A 20,992-nucleotide genomic window follows, 5' to 3' on the forward strand; every position below is an offset into this window, starting at 1 on the left:
CATTGCCCTTAGGTATATAATTAGGAGTGAAATTTCCGGGACATTTGGTAACTCTATGTTTAATTTTTTTGAGGAACTGCGAATATGTTTTTCACTGTGGAAACACCATTTTACATTTCAACCAGCAAGGTGTGAGGTTCTCAGTTTCTCCACCTCCTTGCCAACACTTATTTTCTGTCTATTTAATTATAGCCATGCTAGTGGATGCCAGTGGTTTTGACTTGAATTTCATAATGCCTAATAAAGTTGAACGTTTGTATCTTTGGAGAAATATCTACTCAAGTTCTTTGCCTGTTTTTAAAATTTGGTTGTCTTTTTGTTGCTGAGTTATGAGAGTTGTATACATTCTGGATACCAGACCTTTCTTAGATATATTATTTACAAATATTTAGTGGGTTGCTTTTTTGCTTTCTTGATACTGTCCTTTGATGCACAAAGTTTTAAATTTATGTATTTTTAAAATTGTTCACTTGTGCTTATAGTGTCATATTTTTAGAAACTGTTGCCTAATCCAAGGTTACAAAGGTATGCACCTATTTTTCCTACAAGAATTTAATAGTTTTAGCTTTTATATTAAGGAATTTGATTTATTTTGAGTTAATATTTATACATATGTGAAGTGGGGTTCCAGATTTATCCTTTTGCATGTGTGTCTAGTTATCCCACCATCATTTGCTGATAAGGTTATTCTCTTGCTATTGAATTGACTTGTTTACTCTTGTCAAAAATCTGTTGGTTATAGATGTATGGGCTTATTTTGGGAGTCTCATTTTTATTTTCCACTGGACTCTCTGTCCTTATGCCAGTACCACACTGTTTTGGTTACTTCAGCTTTGTGCTAAGTTTTGAAATTGGGAAGTATAAGTCCTCCATCTTTGCTCTTCTTTTTCAAGATTGTTTTAACTACTTATAATCCCTTGCAATTCTATATGAATTTTAGGATGAGCTTGTCTGATTCTGCAAAATAAAGTCACTGGTGTTTTGATAGGGATTTTATTGAATCTACAGATAAATTTTGGGATTAACGACATAAGTCTTCCCATCCAGGAACACAGGATGTCTTTACATGTTTTAAGACTCTACAGTGTTTTGTCATTTGTAGTGTAAAAGTTTTATACATCTTTGGTAAAAAAATATTTCAAAGTATTTTATCATTTTTCATACTTTTGTAAATGGAATTGTTTTCTTTATTTCATATTTGGTTTGTTCATTGCAAGTATATAGAAATACAACTGATTTTTGTCTTGACCTTGTTTCTTATAACTTTGCTTAACTTGTTTATTAGATTTAATAGTGTTTTGTTTATTAGATCTAATAATTTTTTACAGTTTCCCATGTGTAAAATCATGTCTTCTGAAAATAGGGATAGTTTTACTTCTGCATTTCTGATATAATAATTTCCAAGGATGCCTTTTATTTATTTTTCTTGCCTAATGCCATTGCTAGAATTTCAGTGCAATGTTTAATAGAGGTGGCAAGAGTGTACAGCCTTGTCTTGTTCCTGATGTTAGGGGAAAGCTTTTAGTCTGACAATATTATGATGTTAGCTGTGGGTTTTTCACAAATGCCCTTTATCAAGTTGAGGATACTGTTTTTTATTCCTAGTTTGTTGAGTATTTTTATAGTGAAAATATGCTTGATCTTGTCACTCTTTTTCTGCATACTGAGATGATCATGTGGGGTTTTATTTCCTTCATTGTTTTAATGTGGTGTGTTAAATGGATTGCTTTTTGTATGTTGGACCACCTTTGCATTCCTGAGATAAATTACACTTGATCCTAGGTGTAGGGTGTAGTCTTTTTAATATGCTGTTGGATTCTGCTTGCTGCTATTTTTTTGAGGAATTTTTCATCCATATTCGTAAGACACATCACTTTGTCTTTTCTTGTGTTGTCTTTGTGTGGCTTTGGATTAGTGTAATACTGGCCTCATAGAATGAGTTAGAACATATTTCCTTATCAATTTTGGGGAGAAATATGAAAAATATTGATGTTAATCCTTTTATAAACATTTGTTAGAATTCACCACTGAAGTCATCTGAAAGAAGGGATTTTCTTTGTGTGAAGTTTTTTGATTACTGATTTATTCTCTTGTCATAGGTCTGTTTGGTTTTTTATTTCTTCTTGAGTCAATTTTAGTAGTTTACATATTTCTAGGAATTTGTCCATTACAACCTTGTTATCTAATTTATTGGGATACAGTTATTCATAATATTTTCATATGCTCCTTTTTGTTTCTTTAAATTCAGTAGTAAGTCCTTTCCTTCATTCCTGATTTTAATAATTTGAGTCATCTCTTTTTTTTTTTTTTTCTTGGTCAATCAAGATTTGTCAATATTGTTGACTTTCTTTAAAGAACCAACTTTGGTCCAGTTGATTTTCTCTATTTTTTTCTATTCTTTTATTTATTTTCTTTCTAATCTTTTTATTTCCTTCATTATGCTTGCTTTGGGTTTAGTTTGCTCTTCTTTTTCTAGTTCTTTAAGGTGAAAGATTAGGTTATTGATTTGAAATTCTTCTTTTTTTAATATAGATTTTGAATTTTCCTTGTGATTTCTTCTTTGACTCATTGGTTATTTAGGAATGTGTTAATTTCTACACATTTGTGAATTTTCTCAAGTTTACCACTATTAATTATTTCAGATTTCATTCCCTTGTGGTCAAAGAGCATACTTTGACTTCAGTATTTTAAAATTTATTAAGACTTGTTTTGTGGCCTACCATATAGTCTATCCTGGAGATTGTTCCATTTCCACTTGAGAATAATGTGTATTCTGCTGTTGTTGGGTGGGGTATTCTATAGTTTTTTGTTTCTTCTAGTTTGTTTATGTGTTGTTCAGCCTTCTATGGTTTCGCTGATCTTTGGTCTAGGGGTTTTGTTCATTATTGAAAAGTAGCAGCAGCAAATTTGATACTAGTAGCAGCAGTAATAATACCTTATTTTTGTCTTCAGTAACAAAATCCTTTCATACTCATTATCACTTTCAAGTTACTGTATACAGGTTAGTCAATCTTCTGTATTACTAGGCTGAAGATAACTATTATATTTTCATCATCTTTTTGTCCCCAGAGGCTAGCAGAGTCAGGCACGTAGTTATTGTTTAAATTAAATATAATGCTTACAAAGAAAATTTGGTATAAACTAATGGCATCTGGGAAAACTTTAGGTGATCGGTAACTAAATTTCATGGTACTCTCAGAGTCTACATTTTCTATCTTGAATGATGATGAATATTACTGAGTATCTCTACATTATGTAAAAATTTCTTATGAAGTACACATTGAATATAATTTCAAAATTTTAGTTCTGATATCTAACATGATTATAGAAATCCATTATGTCAATAATGAGAATTTCAGCATAATCCAACAAACATTTGTGAACAGCTGCTGTGTTCTAAGGCACTATGCAAAGCACTGGATTGCTGTTCCTTCTATGTGAGAAGATACAGCCATTGACTAAGTGTTTATTTTCAATTATAATAAAATATAATGTCATAGAACATTTTGATCATTTATAAAATATCTATTAGATAAAACCTTTTATATGAATTGCTTAATATAATGGACTCTATGTGTGCCTTAAATAGAGCACTAATACTTTTTGATGGTTCATGTCATTATTCAGACCATAGTTGTTGAATGATCAAACTTTATAATTGAAATGGTGCATATTCATCTTCAGTTTCTAATTACTGAGGTAAAAATAGATTATATTCTCAGTTTCACTTAGTGGATCTAGGTTAATTTGCTTTGCTTTAGACTGATTAACTCTAGAAAGCTTTTTTGACCTTTTTGGTTCTCAGTTTCAATTCTGAACTGAAGAGATTAGTTGGTAATAGGTATTGTCAAGATAGAGAAAAAAAGTATATTAGTTAAGTCTGAAAAATGCTGGTTTTAGTAAAGTTCAACATATTTCTTTACTTGTGGGTTTGTAGGAGGTCTAATATTTTAATATATATTGTTAATTTCCACAATTTGTTTGACCATGTAACCTGTTTTATATGAATTTGTCATAAATCACTGGTCTTAAGGTATAATATATGCATCCCAAGAACTGCCTAAGATGTTCCACTATGATGTGAAAAGAAAGTGTCAGAAAAATGTTTCTATTTACTTTTTTAAAAAAAATCTTAAAAACTAAGAGAAACAAAACTATGTTAATATTCAGCATAGAAATTGATGCTTTTGCCCTCATAGGTCATTTTATGAAACAGTCACATAACATTAGTGAGATAACCTGACCTGAATAGGAGTTCCATAGTGGTGAGTTGGTAGTGCTGCCCACATGTGTTTGCTTTTTAGTATAATAGAACGTATGAGCTTGCTTTACCAGGTAATTGGATTTAGCTACTATGTTATTTAGTTTTTACTAAAACAACTCTGACAGAAATGGGAAAATGACTTTAAAAAGATTGCTGCCATGAGCCATAGATTGATAGTCATACCAACAAAAATCAGTGTTTATAATAAGTGCCCTTGTTGGTCCTTTATGTTTAGGCTGTTTTGGGAAAGAATGACTTAGCTACAGAAAGATACATAAAGTGATATACTGGAAATGGCAATTAGAATTTGATAATGAAATAGAACTTGTGAATAAGTAAGGCATAGTAAATGAGGGAAGCTTATAAATGAGAAAGTGGTGACAGTAAATGAACAAGAACTGTTGGTGTTATCTTTTCCCTAAATATAGTTAATTTTCTCTCCAAGTCCACTGGGGTGATGGTGCAGTCATTCAGGGTCCCAGGCTGATAGAGGCCCTGCTGCTGTTCGCAGCACGTGACTTTAATTTTCATCTTAGGCATTGACATCAGCAGGCAAATAGGGGGAAAAAGGGAATGTGTGGAGGATTGTGTTGGAGGTTTTGTGGTTCAAGCATGAAATGGTGTACATCACTTCTACCTACCTGACATTCCTAAAATAAATCCCGCTTGGTTGAGATGTATTATCTTATTTATGTATTGCTAGATTCCATCTGCTAATATTTTATGTAGAATTTTAGCTTCTGTTTTCATAAAAGAGATTGGTTCATAACTTTATCTTTACAGATTTTAGTATAAGGGATATGCTGTCTTAATAAAATATGTAGGGAAGTATTCCCTCTTTTTCTATTCTCTGGAAGATTTTGTGTAAGGTCTCTGTTACTTGTTTCTTAAATGTTTATTAAAATCAACCTGTTAAATCATCTGGGCTTATGGATTCCTTGGTCAGAAGTTTTATTTTGTTTGGTTTTTAAATTAATACAGGTTCAGTTTTTTTTAACACATATAGGACTCTTCAGAATTTTTATTTCATCTTCTTTCAGTTTTGTTAAGTTGTGTTTTTTCATAGGAGTTTTTTCATTTCATCTAAAATTTCATATTTATTGCTCTAATATTTAATAATATCTTACTGTTTATTAGAAATATCTGTAGGTTTTATAATACCCTGAATTCATGCATAATGTTAGAAATTTTTGTTTTCTATTTTTCTTCATCACTCTATTGTTGCCATCTTGCTACATTCAATTTTTTTCTTCTTTCTTTGGATTATTTGTTACAATTCTTCTGTTACATTTATATTTGATCTTTTTACTCTGCCCTGTGTCTTTTTAAAGTTTTTTTTTTTTTTTTTTTTGTATTTTCCATCACTTATTTCTCTTTCTGCTGTAGTTTCTTTTTTTTCCCCCACTGTCTTTTGGTTCTCTAATCCTGCTTTCTGCTGTTTTACCTACTATTTACCTCATCTATTGCGTTGTTAATAATACGTTTTTTCTCACTGTAGAATTTCTGTTTTACGAATCCCAGTTCTCTGAAGAAAATCTCTATCCTATCTGTTTTCTCCATTTTGTCTCTATTTTCTTGAATGTATTATTCATACATATTTTAAACTCTTTGATAAATAATTTCTGAATCACACATGGGTCTATTTCTTTTGTCTTTTCTGTTTTCTGTTTCTTTGGTCTCATCTTTTACCATCTCTGATAATTTTGCATTGAAAGCTGTACATTGTGTTTGAAAAATTGGAAAGGCTCTGTAGGATGTTAACATTCTCCAAAGAGAGGTAAGCCTCTCCTTTCCTAGAAAGGTAGAATGGGGGGTTGATTACCTTAATCCATTGGTTCTCAAACTTTATTATGTATTAAACTATTGGCATGTATATGTTACTAGAGAAGTAATGAAAAAAAAAAAAAGGTCCTGGCTTGTTGAAGTAACACAGGACCTCCTGTCTCTAGATCCAGGTCCAGAATTGCCAGATGCCCCAAGGGATAACACCATTGCTGTGTGTTACCTTACCTCTCAGCATGGTTTTCCTTTCTCAGTTATTGTTTCCCTTTAATTTCTCATTGCCACAGCCCTGCAGAATGCTTTTAAACAGAACTTTTTTTAAAAATCGTTTTTCTGTTTGTTTGCAGCTGCGTGCCACAAGCTACTCAATCACTTATAGATGCAAAAGTCAATGGTGTGTTGTTATTTTGTCAAAAGAACAAATCATGGCTTAGTTTCTTACTTTCTTTCAGGAAAAACATAAACAAGAATTGGAAGACATGAGGAAAGCTGGTCATGAAGCCCTCAGCATTATTGTGGATGAATATAAGGTAGCGGTTTGAGAGTCTGTTTTCTTTATTTTTTTAAACTTTGGCAAACTTTAGTAAAAAAAATTACACACATAGACATATGCTACACAAATTATAGAATTATAGTGTAGTCTTATTTTGGTATAGAATTCCTTTCATTGATTAATAAGTGTTCATTGAAAGCATACTTAGTAGATTACAAAGGTAATGCTAGATGTTGCTCTGCATTTGAGAACTTACAGAATATTTGAGAACACAGGATTGAAGTTCGAAAACAAAATACTGTAGAATTAATTGCTAGGTTATTAGCTTTTTTGGTCTTTACTCTGGTTCCACCTTTTATAGAAAAAAAAAAGTGATATAAATCTGAAAATTATTGTCATAGCTTTTTTTCTTAAACAAATTAAATAGATTTGGGTACATTTAAGTAATAATAAAAATTATAATAAATGTCAGTATCAGTGATATATACAGTATTATTCTGGATAAGCTAATAAGCCTGCATAAGCTTAATCATTTAAAGTAAATTGAGAGTTTAATGACAAAATTTTTCCCCCCTAAATTTTATGTTAGATCATTTTTTTCCATCAAGTAATTAAGGAATACATTCTTGTTGAAATCAAATTCAAAAAATTCTCCCCAGAAGTAACCAGTGTGAATGGTGTTATGTGCATCCTTCTAGAGGTTTTTCTTTATATTTACACACACACACACATGCACACACACACACACACACACAAACGTATATTCATGCTGTATAATTTTGATTTGCTTTTAGAAAAATGTTGTTCTACTCAATCTGTTCTTTTGTTTCTTGCTATATTTACTTGTCAGTATATATAAACTTATCCTATTTTTGTCATTATTCTATAGTATTCCACAGTGTGTATATATATGTATATATATATGTGTGTATACATATATATATACACACATATACAAACGTATATATGCATATACATACACATATATATACATATATATATATACATATATATATATACACACACACACACCCCATAATTGGTTTAACTATACCTGTGTAAATAGGCATTTAGTTTATTTTTTTATTGTTAATTATTACAATAAATGTTTAAAAAATCCTTCTACCATATGTGGAATATAGACTTTTTTTATTGATTCAACTTCATTCCTAGACATGATAGAAGTTGATTTCATTTTAATTAGCTGATAATTTAATGTCAAAAAGCTTCCTGTAACAAGTCATTTGGATAAAAGTAGAAAAAGAAGTAGATCCAGAATTTAAGTGAAAAGCACTTTTTTTTAAAATCCAAGGTATTAAAATAATTGGTAGATATGTCTTGGGACACGAAAGGTCATTTTTGTGACCACACTAATATAGAAACTGGTGCCATTGTTGAGAAGATTATTAAAAAATGGCTGGTTTTTACAGCTGTGATTATTGGCTCTTTTTTTATAATGTTGTGAATTTTTAGTTCTACTAATACAAACCAGCTTTACAGTGGTTGAGTTGGGGAAAAGTATAGGATCTATTTTGGACCATCTTCTTCTTTTCCTAAGGCTAAGGGTTGGAAGAATTAAAATACTGGAATTTACATAATTCTCCTGGCATATTAAGTGATATATTCTTGGATGAATTTATATTTTACTCATTTATATTTATGAATTCTAAATTAAATGTTTTTTTATTTAAATTGGGGTATAGTTGTTTTACAATGTTGTGTTAGTTTCTGCTGTATAGCGAAGTGGAGTTCCCTGTGCTATACAGCAGGCCCTCATTAGCCATCCACTTTATACATATTAGTGTATATATGTCAATCCCAATCTCCCAATTCATCCCACCCCGCCTCTTCCTCTCCTTGGTGTCCATACGTTTGTTCTCTACATCTGTGTCTCATTTCTGCCTTGCAAACCAGTTCATCTGTACCATTTTTATAGATTCCACAAATATGCATTAATATACGATGTTTGTTTTTCTGTTTCTGACTTACTTCACTCTGTATGACAGTATCTAAATGTTTTGAAAGTACTTACATTGTTGTGTTTTTCTGAAAAGCTCAGCATTTGATATTTAAATTTTTTTTTTGTCTCTAGCTCCACATATTTCCTTTGTTGAAAACGTGTTTATTGTGTATTACTTTCAACACTAGCAATGAATGAGTTTAAAAGCATATGTAACAACTTTGCAAATATATTTTGCAAATTATATTTTGAAGAAACTTAGTTGAGAGCTACTCATTTCACCTCTTCTTTGTCTCATATTATTATGTGACACTCATTTAGAAAGAGAATTTAAAAGTTTCAGGCATTAGTATTACAATTTGCTTTAAAGGATTAGGTATCAAATCACGTATCCTACAAAGTTATATTTAATTTATCATAGTATACTTGTATTCAGTTAATATTGCAAACTATATAAATTCTCTTATAGTAGGGAACGTTGGTATAAATACTTTTCATATAGCTTTCCATATTATTGATTTATTGCTGAGCTTCACATTTTGCACAAAGATATTACAGTACTCTTAAGAGGAATACATCTGATACATTAATTATTGTGTAAAATATTACAACCAAGGTGTCTTAGAAACATACTGACAATCAACTTGATAAAAAGTAGAAAAAATAAAGTAATTTAGATAGGAAAAATAAGCAATGTTTTCTTGGTAGGTTAGAGGTCTTTATAATGTAAATGTTGATGATTCGTGCCCCATTATGGAACAAGAAAAGAAACGATTTTTTTCCATTCTAAATTCATGCGTGAGAAGTTCATGTGCTAATTGTTTTATTTTACTTCTCTTTTTTCTTAATATCTTTAAAGATATGTTTTTTAAAGCATATAAACATTTTGATGGATGATTCATTAATCATTAGGTAACTCAAAAACAAACCAAAATACAACTTCTCATTACTGTGGCTAATAGAAGCTTTGTGAACATCTCTTTGCATTTATTCATTCCTTAATTCAAGAAATATTATTGACTTTCTTCTTTATGTCAAGGACTATCATAGATACAGCACTGAACAAAATAAAACTCCTTGGTCCAATGGAATATATATTCTATATCCATTCACCTATGCATACCATATATAGGAAGTAAGGAACCTAAAACCACAGCTTTCCTCAATCTTTTGGTTTTCAGGGCTCCACACCCTTGCCTCTCCTACCCATGCAGGCATTTACTCAAATATGCAGCTGGATCTGCCTCCTTCCTAACACCCTTCCTGGTTGCTAGGGAATCTTACATTCTTCTGATTGTCCTGTACTAGATGTGATCAATCATTTTTTCCCCCTACAAGCTGAATTGAGACATTGTTGAGGAGTTTGAAAAAAGATTTCATTAGAAAAGATAGTGAAAAATGCCAAATAAATAAGATAAAATTTATTTACTTAGTAAATAAAGAAAAAATGTAAAATGAAATTGTTTTATATAAAGTAAAACAAAAATGACAAAAACCTAAAAAATAAAGCATAGGAAGATGCATTATTTTTGCTTTAATCTCTGCCTTGCAGAAATATGGAGTAGACGTTTTTTCTTCTGTTCTTTTTACTAAGTATAGCTAAAAAAAAAACCCTGGACATTATATATAAAAAAGACATAAGACTCTGAGAGTTAGACAGAAGAAGGCAGACTGGCTAGGGACCCTGAATCCAAGTAACTACATAATGCTGGGTTCCCTAGGCTTTCTTTTTGCCTCATTTGCCCCAGACAAGGTGCTGGAGAAGTGAGCAACCCAGAAATACCAAATGGGCACAGACAACAGACCCCAAGAAAAGCCTGATCTCTCTATCCAAAAGACCAGGAAAGCTTTCACCTACCAAGGCAGAAACTATTAGGTAATAACCCTTCATGTTCAGATTGTTCTTTGCTACCATATAATAATAGAATTGATTTTTGCATGTTTGGACACTTTTTATTTCTTTTTCTTACCTAATTTTTCCAGGTAGATCTCCAATACAATTTTAATAAGAGCTGCAAAAATATACACAATAGGGATTAACCATTAAGTATGATGTTATCAGTGAGATTTTTATAGATGGCCTTTATTAGGTTGAGGAAGTTCCATTTTTATTTCTAGTTTGAATTTTTTTTCTAATCGTGAAAAGTTGCAAGATATTGTTCAATGCTACTTCTCTGTTGAAAATTATTATTTTTTCTTTATGAATGTGATGTGTTCCCTTTGATTTTTGGATGTTAAATCAATCTTGAGTACCTGGAATAATCTCACTTGATTATGGTGCATAATTCTTTTTATGTGTTGCATAAATCAGTTTGATAATATTTTCTTGAGTATTTTAACATTTATATTCATTAATGATATTGGTCTGTAGTTTATTTGGTGTCTTTATCTGGCTTTGCTATCCATATACTTGCTTCATAGAATGAGTTAGGGTGTGTTCCCTTCTCTTATTTTTTGGAAGAGTTTGTGAAGGAGTGGTATTAATTCTTCTTTAAGAATTTTGTAGAATTTACCACTGAAACCATATGGTATTGGACTTTTCTTTGTGAGAGATTTTTTTAATTAATTCAATCTCTTGTTATTGATCTCTTCAGATTTTTACATTTTTTTCCTGAGTTACTTTGGTAATTTCACCTTTCTAGGGATTTACCTCTTTTTAATTTAAGTGATCTATTTTGGGGGGATATATTTGTTTATAGTATTCCCTTAATTCTTTTTATTTTTGTAAGGTAAGTACTGATGTTTTCTCTTTCATTCCTGATATTGTACTTTGAGTCTTTCCTCTATTTTAATTGGTCAGTCTATCTAAAGGTTTGCTCATCTTGTTGGTGTTTTCAAAGGATTAACTACTGGTTTTGTTCATTTTCTCTCTTATTTTTCTATTCTATGATTTATTAATTTCTACTCTAACCTTTATTTTGCCTGATCTTTTGTTTGCTTTTTGCTTTAGTTTGTTATTTTTCTAGTTTTTTAATATGGATAACTAGGTTATTGATTTGATGTTTTCTTTCTTTTCTACTATAGGCATTTATACTTAAAAATTTCCCTCTGAATCCTAGTTTATTTAATCCCATAAGTTCTATGTTGTATTTTAATTTTCATTCATATAAAAGTATTTTATTATTTCTTCTTTGACTCATTGGTTCTTTAGAAGTTTGTTAATTTCCACATGTCTGCAAATTTACCAAATTTCTGGCTGTTATTAATTTCAAATTTAATTCCATCATAGTCAGAGAGCTTCTTTTTGGTGATTTCGATTGGGGTGAAGTGTTCTTTAGATATCTATAGGTGCATGTAGAGACATTTCTATGTCTATAGATGTGTACTGCTTTATAGTATTGTTTAAGTCTTCTATATGCTGTTGATAATCTTTCTCATTTTTCTACCCTTTATTGAAATGGGGATATTGAATTATCCAAGTATTATTTTTGAATCGTTTGTTGTTCTTTCAATTTCTGTTTCATGTATTTTGGGGATAGTATGTTAGGTATGTAGTATATGTTTTTAATTGTTATGTCTTTCTAATGTATTGACCCTCTTAGAAGATGGCTGTTTTTGTCTCTAGTAATATTTTTTGGTCTAAAGTCTTATGTTTTCCTGATATTAATATAGCCACTCTAGCTCTATCATGGTTTCTTTTTGCATGGTATATCTTTTCCCATCCTTTTACTTTGAACCCATTGTGCCTTTGACTCTAAACTTTGTCTTTTGTACGTTTACAATTATATACATTTTTTAAATGTAATTGCTGTTTAAATCAATTACGAAGATAAAGGAAAAAGACATATTCAGTTATATTATTTTTTAAATTACGTACATAATTACCTTTACTGGCACAGTTTGTTTCTTCATGTAGATTGAATTATTTTCTGATTTCACTTGCTTTATCCTGAAGAACTTGCTTTAATATTTATTATAAGTTTTGTCTGCTAACAATAAATTTCTTTATCTGGAAATATCTTTAATTCACTTTCAATTTTTAAAGATAGTTTTCTATCTTAAAGGTTTTTTTTGTTGTTACTGGATATAAGATTCTTGGTAGACAGATATTTTGTGTTTAATTTTAGTACTTTGAAAATATCATCCCATTGCCTTTCTTCTTCACTGTTTCTGATAAGAAGTAAGCTGTTAAACTTTATGAGGGTGTGGTGAGTCATTTTTCTACTGTTTTAAAAATTGTCTCTGTTTTTGGCTTTCAGCATTTTGACTATGGTATATCTGGGTGTGTATCCCTTTTAGTTTGTCCTATGTGGAAATTATTGAACTTCTTACATGTATAAATTGATTTTCATCACTTTGGGGAAGTATTCAGCCATTATTTCATTCAAATGTTTTTTTCCCTCCTTTCTCTTTATTCTCTCTTTGTGTTGCTTCCAATTATGTACACATGTTGGTCTGCTTAACCCAACCCCATATGTAAACAACTTTAAAATCCAAAGTTATTTTGTACTGTTATGCATTATATACTAATATCCTTATCTTTTTCTACTTTTAATAATGGTATATAATAATTTATATATTTTTATTCTATTAATTCTTTGAAGGAGTATTGTATCTCTGTAAATATTTCTACTTTGGGACTGCTAAGAACTTCTATTAGTAGAGCTGATTGATTATTTTGAAGTCAGACAGACCTGGATCTAAGCTCCAGCTCTGGTACTTACTAACAGTGTTACCTTGGGCAGTTTCTTATATATAGATTTTAATTTCCCCATGAATAAATGAGGGAATAACCGTAGAACCTATTCTTAGGAGTATTGTGAGGACCCAATGAGATAGTGAATATTGTATGGTTAATAATAATGCTGTTAATAAATACTATCTATTTAGTTATTATTATACTCAATATATCAGTTTTCTAGCATAGAAATTTTAATGTATTGTCATTATCTTACAGCTGACTATTAATTAGCTTACTTCTCAAAATTATACAGTGTGGATTCTTGTTTCAATCTTTTTTAGAAATACCTATTTAAGGAAAAGAGGTCGTGGTCCAGCCCTTCATATTCCTAGGCTTCTGTTAAAAAGTCAGCGTTCTTTTGTTCATTTAGAAAGTAAATAGCTTGCTCCAGATTGATGAAAAGGACATGTGAAATTCTGTTAAAGTGCAGAAGAAAACAAAGCTAAAACTAACCTAATGTGCTATATATGCCAACTTTTCCCATAATGTTTACTTAATTTTGTTTATTTTTTCTTTCATGGCAAAAAATCTTTTATCCCGATAATTAACAACAGTAAAGTAAATGTAGATCTTGGAAGGCTTTCCATAGGAGCATGCCACATCTAAGATTGTTTACTACAAGCAACATAAGAATTTTCCTTTACTTATTTGAGCTTTTGTCTTGAAATTGTCATTTTCTAGTGTATATGCTGGCTCAGACTTCACAGTTCTTTATGTCTGTAGTTTTGTCTATCAAATATTACTATCCATGATACAGAGTACATTTTTTTTAAGATAATGAGTAGTTGTATTAGTATGCTGCTATTTTGTTTATGATGCTCTCAACAGTTGTCATTGATCAGGGTATCTTAACTCCTTGGTTCTCACCTTTTGCAGCACATAATAAATTACTTGGGTTGCTTTTTAAAAAATCATATCAATCAATCTTCTTCTCTGGAAATTTAAAATCAGTTCACATAGGTGGGGTCTAGATATCTGAACTTTTCTGAAGTTCTAGGAGTCATTCTGCTATCCTAAGGGGGTTGTTAATCATTGTCTTATCCCTACATATTTGTTTGCCTATCAATATAGTCTATCTATTTCAGCCTGTTGCCATTTCCCCCGTTTTTATTATCTAAATTGAACCTGTCAAGATTGTGTGTGTGTGTGTGTGTGTGTGTGTGTGTGTGTGTGTGTGTTTAGACTGAAATCACTGGGAAATTTTTCCATACGAGAAAGATGAGAGATATTCTGACAGATCTAAATGACTGTCAGAAGGACTGCTCTCTGTTTTTAAAAGTTACAAAAGAAACAAAAGTTTTAGCTGTAACTAAGAAACTAGATTTATCCCACATTAAGATTTTTTTAAAACTTGTGTCTTGTTTTCCTTTATGTGGGATAAGTGATCAGTCTAAGAAAAAATTTCTTTATAGTGGTGTATTGGTATAGTAGCACAGAGAGACTAACAAAGAAAATCATACATGGAAAAAATACAGGCATATTTGCTAAAATAAATGTAATTCTGTTACTTAGGGAATATGATGCCTAGTTTTTTAAAGAGAAAGTATCTCACTATCTCCATTTCTTGCATAGATATGTTTGCTTCTTGGTTTTCTTTTCAGAAGTATCTCTGTATACATATATTCAATTAATATACTTTATATGAGCGCTTGAGGTAAAACCATTTTAGATGTTGACACGTTCTTAAAATGAATTTTCTTTTTATCCAAAATAACTTTGGGGAAGAATTTTCCAAAGAAAGTACTAGTTGACTCAGTGTGTTAAAGTTCAGAGCTAGAACTTTTGCTAACATGTTGTAACAGTGAGTGGAAAGTACTCAAGAAATTAAGTTTAACATGTTGTTTTTATTCTACTTTACTTTGAGTCCAGTTCATTGAAGCTTCCAATCTGACACAAATAAGATAACATATTTTTTGGTTAATATTTTTGTTTCACTACTATATACTGAATCTTCTTTTTCAAGGCAATGACAAAAGACTCCCCTCTCTTTTTTTTTTTTTCTTTTTTTCATGTGGTGTTTGCTTTAAGATAGATCAGTTAGAAAAAGAGCCTTCCCTTTTGAAACTTTAGTATACAGAATTTTTTATTTCTTCCTAAAATTAGATTTACAAGTTATTTTCTTGGTTCTGGCTCAACTTGTTTATTTTTCAAATTAAATTATACTCTGTTGTTTTTGTTGTTTAAACTTAAGGGATTTCGACATTTTTCAAATCATAGCAGATAGGAGAAGTGTTGAAACATTGAATTTGACATAGTTGACAGATTAGTAAAATGGTGATTAGAAATTAGCCTGAAAAAGGCAAAAAGGAAAATGCATTTTGATTTAATATTTATATGCAAACACCAAATAAATTATAACTATAATGATTTAAGGTCTATTACATGTTTTTTGGCCCTCTTGTGGGTGCCTAAGTGAGATGTTTTCTGTGTTGGTTTTTTGGTGATAATGAAAATTAGTTCCTGGTCATCACATTCATCTTGAAACTAGAAGGGTTTTTATACCCTCTTCTCAAGCTCTAGAGCTTTCTTTTCTCACCCTTGTGTTTTGTGTGCATGTTTTTGGCTAAGTGGAGTACATTTACAAAACTCATGCTTATTTATGTATATTTACATATCTCAAGATATTTCCACCGAACTAGTTGTATAGACACATACTCATTTTGCAGTCTTTGTTTCTGAAGCTTGACTGAATTGATGATCTTTAATTTGGTGTATTACAACCCAGATGTCAAAAGCCAACGAGTGCTAGACACATGAATAGTGCTTATAAATATTCGACTGTTTTAAAGAGAAAGCAAGGAATGGACAGATTCTTTTCTAAAGTCTCAGAACATTTTATGAAGAGAATTTTCTGATGTTTTTCTTGTGTTTAAGTATCAGAGTATTGAATCAGATGCAGTAGAGTTTTAACTTATCAGACACACATTTTCACTATTCATAAGTGAAAAACGATGCAAAATTACTATATAAACTTCAATTGTTTTGAAATTATCTTGATTAAAACTCTTGATATATTTATTTACCATTTTGATCAACCTTGGTTTTATTGAGAATATTGGTTCACTGTGCATTTCTCAAAGGTTAAGTATGTCTTAAGTCCCTTTAGCGAAGTATTGCTTTGAATTTTAGCAGTGTAACATATGTCAGATGCCAGCTTGGCATATCACATGCCTGCTGTATTCCATTTTTCAAAAGCATCTACTTGCTAGTATTTTATTTGAACTCTTGAGTTTTTAGTACTGTTTTATAAGGGAGAACATAATACATTTTGGAGACCAATTTTTCCCAGGGTGTAGAATTACTTTTATTGTATAAAGTTCTGCTCCAAGGAGGGGGAACAACTTTTTCTCTTCTTTTGATGTATTCCCTTGATTAGAGATTGCTAACTTTTTGTGCAAAGAGGGGATAAGTAAAAATGAAGTTATGAGATCTTTTATATATCTTTTTTTAATTCCATCCTTTTGTTAACCCAAAGATATGAAATAAATTTATAGTTTTAGTTATTTGATTGAACAAGGATTCTTATAAATTCCAGCTTTTATCATATGATCAGATTTTTCCTGGACAAATAAAGATGTTTGCTGTTGCCAATAGCGTTTGGCCTAACAGCATGCTAGATACTAGTGACTGGTTTGGAACTAACAACTTGGCTTGTCCATTCTTATCCCTCCCATCAAACTTAACCTCAGCAGAGGATTGAGAAAGGTTTGGTAGTTGAAAATAGTTCTTATGTGCCTCTGAGTTTCCTGAGCTAAGCCAGAATTTTGCATGCAAGGCTATTCTTGTGGTTTTCTAGCCAGGCCAAAGCCAAAAGGCATTGGAAACCTTGCAAGAAAACTTGTTTTAATATAGATTTAAGGCTTGCCTTTATATTGTGACTGGATTTTCAGCCTGATGGTCAAAGGAATGAAGGGGAGACTTCATTCTGTATTGAGGAGATAAATTTCAAATTTTTGCTGCAGAGAAGACCTTGAAAAATACCTCCAAAGATTAACAAAAGAATTAATGAATAGGTTTTACTTAGTTGTTTCTTAAGACATGTAAGATCTGCCTTTCCCCATTAGTTATTTTTGGCTTACCTTCCAAAATGCACTTTAAATGTTATGGGTTCTTTTTTGTATCACATCAGGCTAATATTTATGACTAATGTTGATCAGACTTGAGAATTTTATCAATATGAGTCTGTCCCACCCAGATATTGTTGATTAATTACAGATTTCTGCTTATTATCATGAAAAGTCAAGCCGCTCTATTATAAGTACCTTCCATCCATAATAATATTAGCTTTCCATGTTGAATGAGGCTGGATCTGTTTTGTTCTGATAGGGTTGAAAGTATTTTTCAAACCTTCCTTTTAACAAGGTTATTCAGGAGGTTTCTACATCTTGTAACATTGCTGGAAGAGGGATTATATAGTAGTATCTGTAAAGCATATCATTTCTGTAACTATTCCAGTCGATGTGATGTATCAGTTATGTGGTTCTTAATCTTCCATTTATTCTAGTGAACTGAATTGTCAGCAAGGTCTGTCTGTAATCAGGCATTTTCAATTTTCGATAGAACTGAAGACTTACATAGTAATTAGACTTTAGAAAAAAAGTAATTGATGTCTGTTATAGATTTATTTTTATTCAGTTTATTTATTGGCAAACCAGTAGTCCAGTTAGTGAAAGACTGCATACCATAGTTCTTAGAGGCAGAAAAGATAAACTGGTGAAAGTTATTCTTATAAGTCCAAATGAAGATATGTATGCAAGAAACTACTTTTAAGTTTTTTTTAAAATTTATTTATTTTATTTATTTACTTTTGGCTGCATTGGGTCTTCGTTGCGGTGTGCGGGCTTCTTATGACAGTGGCTTCTCTTGTTGTGGAGCACAGGCTCTAGAGCACAGGCTCAGTAGTTGTGGCACACGGGCTCAGTAGTTGTGGCTCACGGGCTTAGTTGCTCCGCGGCATGTGGGATCTTCCCGGACCAGGGCTCGAGCCTGTGTCCCCTGCATTGGCAGGCGGATTCCCAACCACTGCGCTACTAGGGGAGCCCTAAGTTTTTGTTTTTTTTTTTTAATTTCTTGCCTGTTTGAAAAGTTATAAAAGAGGGGTGGTTAACTTTATTCTTTAATCTGAACTATAAAACACTGACTCTGAGGAAGGAAAGCAGAGATGTAAGAACCAGTGACATTTGAAGAACAGCGTTTTAAGATATCTGTCACATTTCTAATTAGTGTGTGATCCAGTATCAAAATAGACAGCCGGTTTTGATTTTATCTGTTAAATTCTAGTTAATCAACTTTGGGGAAATGATATATGAGAATATAGATTTTATATCAAGGATAAATTATTAGGGAGTAGAATGATTTGCTCAAAGTATCTTATTTTTTGACAAGGGAACATATGTGCGCAATACAAAATTCAAAAGATATGGAAATATGCATAGTAAAAATTAAATTTTGCTCCCATTACTGTCTGGGTATCAGTCTCCATCTATGTTTCAAGCTTTATGGCTTCCAGAGGTGGGATAATTTGCTTTAAATTGTCATATCTCTGATTTGCAGTGAATTGATCATCAAATTGTTTTATAGCAGTGAGAAAGGAATTCCATTTGAGGAATAATCCATATAGAATCTGATTTAGTCCATATAGTTAGAAGCACCAAGTTCCAAGGCTATCCTGTTTCGGTATTTTAGCAGGATATTCATGTAGCCAAATTTTTTGGTAATTAATCTGTTGTAACAACCTAATTTGAGTGCCAACAAGCACTACTTTGTATTATCTTATAATGGTGAAATACTTCCATACTAGTTAATATATTAACAACTCCTCTGAGCCACTTTGATGACTTTGTCCCTTCCCCTGAGGCTTCACCCGAACCCCACACAATTAAGCTAGAGCTCAGCACTGCCAGGGCCTCTGGCACCTATTCCAGTGCTGGGGATGGCACTTCTGATTGTTTTGTGCCCAATCCAATGGATTTTAAATAATTTACACATCTCCCCGAACATTATCATTTCTGTAATATATGGTTAATTTTTAACTGAAAAAGAACCAGTTGAAGTATGTTAAATTGTCATCTAAGTTTGCAACATTCTTCTCTTTGTGATCAAAAAGAAAACATAAAGGAAAATTTAATCTTTGTCAGTATGTCTTCTAATAAAATTGATTTAAATGAATCCTCTTATCTCTCTCAATGTTGATGGCTTTTCAATGTGAGTAAAAGTTCTTTTCTAATCTTTGAGATCTATGTTTAATGAATGGATCTCTATTAATTTGGAGGAAAATTATTTTAATGGTCTTAAATCTAGTAACTTAAAAAATAATGTTGATCCTAACTTGAATCCACATAGCATGAGTTTCCTTTATCATGAAAATGAAGAATTTACTTTTCAAAAATCAGCAAATGGTTAGAACAATTCTATTTTGAAATGTTATCAATATAAAGAATTAAATTAACTGTCATCATTTCACATAATTCCTTTATTACTGGCAGAGAAGAAACTCTATTATTCTCCCTATTTATTAGATAAGGCATCTGAGACACGGAGAAACACAGTGCCTTGATCAAACACATACAAGCAGAGGAGGAGCTGTAAATAAAAGCCAGGTCATTCAAAGCGTGATGCAGGACTCTGTTCAACAAATTATGCTGCCTCCTTGGAAGGTTAATGACTGTGTATTTAAGCCAGATACTTCTGACACCGATATGGGTTTCTTTCTTTCTGCGGTTTCCGATATTTCAGAAAATGAGATGTGTAGGTCTTTAGTGTTTAATAACTAGGTGCTTCATTTAATCCTATGAAAGATTCTGAAGAGATTTAGTCAGAGTTCTTTTTTTCCTTTTCTTTCCTTCCTTCCTTTCTTTCTTCTTCTTCTTTTTTTTTTTTTTTTTTAACTGAAACTGTAGCTCTTATTCAAGTCACAAGGAATAATACTGTGGCATCTGAGGGAGAGGCATGTCCATATGGCAGCTTTTCAGAAGTTTAAAGTAGCTGGAAGGCAGACATGCAGCGTCTCTCTGCTGTACTTAATTTTAGAAACTTCTTAATTTTAATGTGTTGTCCATGGCACAAAAGAAATTTTCACTGGGAGACATTTGTGGTGTTTGAGGTAACAACTCTTATGTTACTAGAATCCCTTAACAACTAGGCCAACAGGAATGATTCCCTCTGTCCTAAAGGTTTTCTTTGGCTTTCACAGACTCCAATGCACTTTATAGCATGGTTAGACTATATTGAATTTCCATGTTTAGATCTATACCCATAATTTCACATTTTTCTTTTTGAATTGTATAGTGCCACTGCACTGTAATTCAAATACATAGAAAAACCTAGGATCACTGCAATTCCAAATGCTTTAGATCTGTAACAAGATAAATTTTCAGCAGCCTCAACATGACCTTGATACTACTGCTTGTTTAAGTTAAGGAAAAGGAAGGGCAGAATCTTTTGTTTTTTAATCCATTTACCCATAATTTTAGGTATTAGTTTCTGTCCTGCTTTCTAAAAAGAAATATGACCAAATCCATCACTATCACTCCTCACACATCTGGAGTTTACTCTTGAGAAACATGCACCTTCATTCTCCCCAAGGGTTGAACTTAATGGTTCTGGTGTTGCCTAACTTCTGCCTGCCTGGGTAGCGGGAGACCATGAACCTAAACTTGAATCTGGATCCAGTTTTGAGTAAACTTAAGTTGAGTAAACTTAAGCCTTAAGTTGAGATTGAAGTTTTTCCTCTAGAGAGTTAAACTCCCTAGTCCTTTTTTACATAGTACTTTTAAATCACTTCCCAGTGATAGTTGTGTTTTTTTTTTTAAA

General features: G+C 31.6%; 1 protein-coding gene across 10 annotated transcripts in view; it reads left to right on the plus strand.

Moving 5' to 3' along the window:
• The window catches only part of CCDC91 (coiled-coil domain containing 91), a 371,740-nt gene that overhangs the window by 189,338 nt on the left and 161,410 nt on the right, over positions 1 to 20,992 (plus strand). For 9 of the 10 annotated variants that reach the window (XM_036866036.1, XM_036866034.1, XM_036866032.1 and 6 more), the window contains one exon: positions 6,499 to 6,576. The exons of the other annotated variant lie outside the window; for it this stretch is intronic. In XM_036866036.1, coding sequence (XP_036721931.1) covers positions 6,499 to 6,576 — 78 coding nt within the window. The remainder of the gene's footprint in view (positions 1 to 6,498; positions 6,577 to 20,992) is intronic. 10 annotated transcript variants of the gene reach the window in all.

The sequence above is a fragment of the Balaenoptera musculus genome, chromosome 10 (genome assembly GCF_009873245.2).
Source record: "Balaenoptera musculus isolate JJ_BM4_2016_0621 chromosome 10, mBalMus1.pri.v3, whole genome shotgun sequence".
NCBI classification, from domain to species: Eukaryota; Metazoa; Chordata; class Mammalia; order Artiodactyla; family Balaenopteridae; genus Balaenoptera; species Balaenoptera musculus.